The sequence below is a fragment of the Humulus lupulus genome, chromosome 6 (assembly GCF_963169125.1).
Source record: "Humulus lupulus chromosome 6, drHumLupu1.1, whole genome shotgun sequence".
NCBI classification, from domain to species: Eukaryota; Viridiplantae; Streptophyta; class Magnoliopsida; order Rosales; family Cannabaceae; genus Humulus; species Humulus lupulus.
Window position 1 is genome coordinate 16384813 of NC_084798.1, and position 6966 is coordinate 16391778.

At 30.3% G+C, this 6966-nt stretch overlaps 1 protein-coding gene across 1 annotated transcript; it reads right to left on the reverse strand.

Moving 5' to 3' along the window:
* Window positions 1-434: 434 nt before the first annotated feature.
* LOC133784758 (G-type lectin S-receptor-like serine/threonine-protein kinase At4g27290) lies at window positions 435-6719 on the reverse strand. The gene is made up of 3 exons (XM_062224034.1): window positions 6545-6719; window positions 1192-1244; window positions 435-1073 (listed from the first exon to the last, which is right to left on the reverse strand). Exons 1-3 carry the CDS (start codon window positions 6717-6719, stop codon window positions 435-437), a joined length of 867 nt encoding a protein of 288 aa, XP_062080018.1.
* Window positions 6720-6966: the final 247 nt, after the last annotated feature.

The window sequence follows — 6966 nt, forward strand, 5'->3', positions numbered from 1 at the left end:
AACCTGTAATCTGTACCTATTTCTAAAGCACACAGTCGAACAAATAGATCTTGTCCGATGGAAGGAAATTATCGAATATCATAAAGATCTCCAAACCAGACGACGCAGCCACTGCCTTCATCTCTGATATCTAAGTTTGTATAAGCCGTACAGGAACAATTGCTCAGGCATTTAGCCCTACATTCCCGTAGATTCATACTCTTGTTCACCCATGTATGTTGAGCATCCAGCAATTTCAAACCAGAAAATTTCAAAAAGCCATCTTTCCCTTGATCATGGCAGCTTAGTGGACTACTTCTTACACACCCTTCAGACTAGTCCATTGAATTCCAATCCTGTAGAGACATAGGCTTATAACCTTTTAAACATCGACATATTGGATTCTCTGTCATTATACACTCTGCATTTTCCCCACATTGGCCATAGTTGTCACACTAGTCTCGAGGGTCTGAAAAGTAAGGCTTCCAAATTTTCTCAATTTCAATCCATATCAAACGTTGACGAGCACTTGTCGTTCGATTGATGACAACTCTTGTGATCACAGACTTATTCTTGAGGATGTACGAGTAGTAAACTTCATCATCACTGTAAACAAACTTGTAATCGTAAAGAGGGCTTGGTCTCAACTCAGGACAACCACTATAATGTAGGCCATTCCATGGCCCAATTCGATAAAATTTTGCAGATCCTTTCCAAAGTATTGGTTCAGAGTACGTACGGTGTTGTGCATCATATTCAATCCCATAAATAAAATCTCCATAATAGGGATCATTCAAACTTTTCCATGATGACAACCGCCTAGTAAGACCTCTCTTCAAGTCCCATCCAAATTTCATTCCAGACAACAATGTATCACCAGGGTAATAAGAGCTTTGCCACAAATAGTTCTCTGTATTCTCATCTTTCTCATCTTTCAAAATAAAGTTACCATTATCCAAGAGTTTAACCCATGGTTCCCAGGCTTGTTTCAACGAGCTTGTAGAGCAAACGACACTCTTATTCTGTCCCAAAAGCTCAAGATTTCCAGTGTTGTTTATTGTCAACGATTCAGAGGAATCGTTGATCGGTTTACACTGGTTTGCAACCCAAACCACAGTTGGACCGGGGATGTTTCGATACCAAATTCCCAAATAACGGTTGTTTGAACTGCTTGGGTTAAAGAATCCCTAAAAGAGTTCCTTCACTTGAAACCAAAGTTGTGCCATCTCTCGGAAATTGCAACGATCCAAGGCTATCAACTACAGCTAAAGTTGTTATAAAGAGAAAAACTCTAAAAACAACAAAGATAAAGAGAAAAAAGTGATAATTTGGTTAGTTTTTCATTCTTTTCCAGCAACCAAACAGCTGTTAAAACCAAAATACTCCGAGAAAGTAAAGAAAAGAAGAAAGTACCTGCTGTTTTCGAGACTCTCACTACAAAAAAAAAAGTGTTTTAGCTACCAAAAAATTGGTAGCAAACTATGTCTTTTTGGTAGCTAATACCCATTTTGCTACCAAAATTTGTTGGTAGCTGGTTCGTAGCTAAAACCCCGTCGCTAAAGGTTTCTTGCTACCAAAAAATATTGTAGCTAATTATTCTTATTTGCTACTAATTTTTTAGTCGCTAAAAATATTAAATCTAGTAGCTAAAACACTACTTTACGGGACTACTAGAGGGTTTTTGATACTATAATTTCGTAGCCAATTGCATTTAAATTGGTAGCTAAAGAATTTGTGTCATGAAAATTTATTTTATTTTCAATCCACCAAAATCATTTTACTACCACAATTTGGTAGCAAACAATCACAAAATTAGTAGCAAATTATTTGTTTTGTACTTTAAAATTCGATACTTTTTCTACTAAAATTTGGTAGCAAAATTAATAATAAATTAAATAATTTTTTTAAAATATAATTTTATTAGTTTTTTAATTTTATTATTTTATCAATTCTATTTTTTATTATAATATTTACAAAAAAAAAATTAATAAAATATCAAAATTAATTTTTATAAAATAGATAAACAAAATACAAACTAAAAAAAATATTTAGTACAAAATCAATATAAAACTTAATACAAAAATCTATACACATGTCAAAAATTGTACTTTTAGTTCATATTTACATATATAAAGAAGTTGGCAGCAATTCCACTTCATGCTCCCTCTTGAAGGCTATTTTCATTTTATTGTTGTTTTTAGTTCCAACAACAATCATTCCTAAAAATACATCACAAGCATTCAGAATTCTAAAATATTAATTTTGTGGACAATTGCAAAGAATTGCAACATCCAATTAATATAAAGCATAAAGAAAAATAACAAACACTCAAGGCTTGGGGACACTGAATTTCATTCTCTCATAACAAGGTGCATGAAAAAAAATAAAGGACAATGTGAAGTCATTATTGTGCATACAATGAACAGCTCGCATAAACAAAACTAGAGTAGAAAGGTCAATAAGCTATTAGCCATTTCAACTCAATCCAACAATAACAATATCAACGAGCCAAGTAATATTGACAGTAGTCTACAATATCAAAGTTACTAGAAAGGGCCTAAAATTGATAGTAACTATATTTAGAATGGCAAAATAACATTCTATTAATAAGAGAAGAAACATGCCATTAGAGGTAAAAAGAGGAAGTGGAAAGAACTTGGTTTCCACTACTTATTTACAATTTTACAAGCTCATGCCAAATTGGTTTCTAGTTTTTTAGATTATTTAAATTTTGTGATTTATTTTATTTAAATGCTAAGTGTGATGAATTGTTTTATTTAAATGTTGTTTATTTTATTTAGTTGTTGTTTGTTTTATTTGATTGTTTGTTTAATTGTTAGAATTGTTTGGTATAATCTTTTGAGTTTAAATTTGTTAATTGTTTGTTTGGTTAATTAAATTAATAAGTGAATAATTGTGTAACATGTTTATTTTACTATTAGTGTTATATTTTATATAAGTGTGACAATTGATGTGATTATGTGGGATTTGGTTGAATGCACTAAGGTGCATGGTAGATAGTGATGCACTCTAGTGATTTAGTATGTGCAAGTTTATGGTAATAAGATGCACATGTGTAGATTTTCTACACACTTTTATTCCTTTATTAGATTTATTTTAGTTAATTAACATGATGGAAAAATAAAATAAAATAAATAAAAGGAAAGGAAAGATGGTGGGCGTGTAAGGAAAATGGGAAGGCAATAATTTATCTTTTCCTAAATGGGTTTGGTTTATATTTGATTTATTAATATCAATTGTGTAATTTATATTTGATTGATTGATAGTTGTATGAAAATTACATTTGATTGATTGGATGTTATTTTATTTGGTATAATTATTATGTGAAATGTTAGGAATTACTTGAAATCTTTTCTTTCATTTTGATTTTCCTTTGCCGTGTATGTGTGGTGTTGTGGTCAAATAGGTATTGTAAGAAGTTTCCTTTATGAGGTGTGAAAAGAAATAAGGAAAAGACCCATTTTTTTATTTATTATTATTTATGAAATGATATAGGAATTTATCAAGACAATTATAAAAGAAGAGAATAGGAAACTATAGATCATTCCACCCTAGAGTATTCGGCCAACCCATTATAAGTAGAAAAGAAAGAAAAGTTGTTATTCCTTTTCATCACACCAAGCCACCAGCCCATATAGTTGTATAAGGAGAGTAACGTGGGGAAGGAGGACAAGAACAAGGGTTGTTCAATTGTGTAAAGAACTAGAGGTAACATTTGTTCATGATTTCTTTAAGACTTTTTCTTTCTTCATTTTGATTCTAAGCTTTGTTATTTTGGATGTATGGTGTTTGAAAATCCTCTATAGGTGGCAAGGTTTTCTTGCTAGAGTGTTCTTGATTCAACAATCAAGAGAGGTAATGGTCTTTCTTAGCCGATATATTGGTTTTGATGGGTTTATCTTTGAGGTTTTTGATGGTGATGCTAATGGTTGATTATTGTAGGATTGATGATTATGATTTGTATATTTTTTAGAATATGATTTGTTTAAAAAGGGTTCATGGGTATGATTGAGGGAATGGATTTGATAGGGTTTATAATGAGGATATATGTTATGTTTATATTGCTATGGTTATCTTTTTAATCCTTGATTTATGTAAAATGGTAAATGATGATTTTAGAAATATGATAAGGAATATGTTAGGATCGTTATAAGGCATGTTCATGAGATATGGTGTTATGAATTTATGTATGTTATTGCCATTGTTATTGTTGTTGGATTTCATGTGTAGATTCAATGGAATAGAAAAATTGGTTTTATAAGATTTCATGTGAATATGTTAGTAATATTCTTAGAATCATGTATATAATAAAAGTATGATGAGATTTTGAACATGTATGATTTTATGTGAAATTTTTGGGATAAAAGATGAATCTCATGAGAAATTAAGCTTGCTGATTTTGTAAATAATTGGGTAAAAGTTTGATAAAAAGATGATTTGCATGCATAAGTAATGTCCTTGATGTTATGTTAATTTTATGAAATTAAAAAGGGATTTTAAGTCCCATTAAAATGATATTTTACTCAAATAATTACCTACAAAATTTTTATTGAATTTTTGAGAAAATATGAGCTTTTAAATTGAATATGGTGATTTTTAATGATAAAAATAGTTGCTGGAATTTTTGTAAGAAAATATGAAGTGAGTTTCACTAAAATGAATTTGATGAGTTCTTGGAACAAATTATTTTCCTAAGTTATGGTAATATTGAAAAATGGTATTTTTAATGGTATGGATGCATATTTTGATAAGTTATGATTTTTCCTTTGTTTTGATTGAGAAAAATATTTAGATTCTATTTATTTGTGATTCTTGAAGAAAATAAATGATGGCTGAAAGTTTGTTTTAAAAAGGGGTTAAAAATTGTTATTTAATGTCACATATGGATTTTTGTTACATAAAACTAAGTCTTAAATAATTTAAATAAAAATATATTTTCCACACTTAAAAATATTTTTTTTTTCACATCATTTATGTAACACAATGATAAAATTTATTTTTCTAAAGAAACATATTAAAAATAGGTATTTTAATTAAATCCAAGCTTTTTGGTTAATTCTTTGTAATTTGAGATTAATAAATGAAAATGTCACATATTTTATTTTTAAGCTAAAATAAAATAATTTTATAAAATAAAATAATGTTTTGAGAAATTTAATCAACATAGAAATTTTAAGAAAAATAAAGCATGTTATATGTCTATTGATTTTAAAATAATAAAAGTAAGAAATGTAGAATTATCGTTTTTGAAAACGTCTCTATTACGCAATGTTCCCACGTATGCATGTTATATGCAACTCCACTTTTACGTCCAAAATTATGTTTATTATTCAACTATGTGGTTTTTATAAAACGATCATGCATGTAAAATGGATAAAACGAGCATTATTCTTTTTTGGCGATAATTGCATGTTTTGTGTAACTGTTATTATGTGTGGATGGCCCATGCACACATGAGTTGTATGGAAGGGCAAAATAGTAATTTTATGAACCTAAGAAATGTTATTTTGATTATGATATAGGCTCGTTGAAATATTGTTAAATTTCTTAGCTTGGACCTGAGGTAAGGAAGTTAGATAGATTTTATGATTTTATGCTATGAATGGTAAGACTGTTGTATGAATGAATTGTTATGAATTAGGAATGCCATAACGTGATGATATGTTGAATGTGATATGTGTATGGATGTTAGATACATCAAACCAGTTACGATGTTAGATACATCAAACAGATTACGATGTTAGATACATCAAGCAGATTACGATGTTAGATACATCGAACGAGTTACTAAGGACATTGAGACGTAACTCCTAGGACGAACGCGCCGAGGTTATTCAAGGACCAGAAATCTCCTATTTACCTCATAGGGTGACATGGACAACTAGCGATCCATGCTCATCATGTATACTGTATGTTTGTGAAATGATGATTTGTTACGATTATGTTATGATATGATGATATATTACGATTATGTTATGCAATGATGATATGTTACGATTATGTTTTGATATGCCATGATATTGTAGATGAACGTTAGTGTTTGTATTTGTTGTATTCTTACTTGCTTATTTGTTTGTACTTCCTTACTGGGCTTTTAGCTCACCCCCTTACTTTCCTTCTAGGTAGCAAATAGGATTTCTTTATGGCACGCGTGGTGACGTGAGGAGTTCTATCATCATGGGGTGTATGGCGTGGGGTAATCCTATGGACGGAAAAACGATCATCGTAGAACGCCATTTAAATTATGTTTTGTTTTTAAGAGACTTTCCTAAATTATCAGTGGGACTCAGTTATTTTATTTTGTTTCTTTTAAACTTTGCATAAAAATTTATGTTTTCTTTTAAAACTAATGGCGCCAACTTGCATGGTTTTAAGCAAGTCCCCACTGAGACTTTGATAATGAGTGGTATTCTTTTACAAACTATGTTATGCGAATGTTTTATAAGTATTAGCTTAGGGCGTTCTTTACAATGAACATGAAAAATTAAAGAATACCAAGAAGAGAATTTCATGTGTAAACAAGTAAAAGTAGTAGTTAACGTACCACAAATTTTAACAGGTGCTTCAAGCTCCAAGAGAATGGGCTGTCTCAAGAAAATATCTCTAGAAACAAAGCAAAGCTGCTTAATCTCAATCTCTGAAAGCTGGACTTGCTTCCCAGGATTTGTTCTAACTTCAAGAAGCCTATTAATTATACCATCAAGAACCGAACCATTCATTTTCTTTTCTGGTCTTCTCCTTCTTCTGATGATGGTGAACCTAAAAAACCAAGTCTTTTTGACTTACACAACACCAGAGAACCAAAAAAAGAGCACAAAAAGACTAAGTAAGAAGCATAAAGAAGAAGAATACTTTGTTCTTCCTCTCAAGCTTCAAGATTTTTGAGTGAGAGATAGAGAAAGAAAAGAAAAGAAAAAAAGGATATATTCTGAGTCTTTCACAGAATATTTCTAGAGTATTACAATA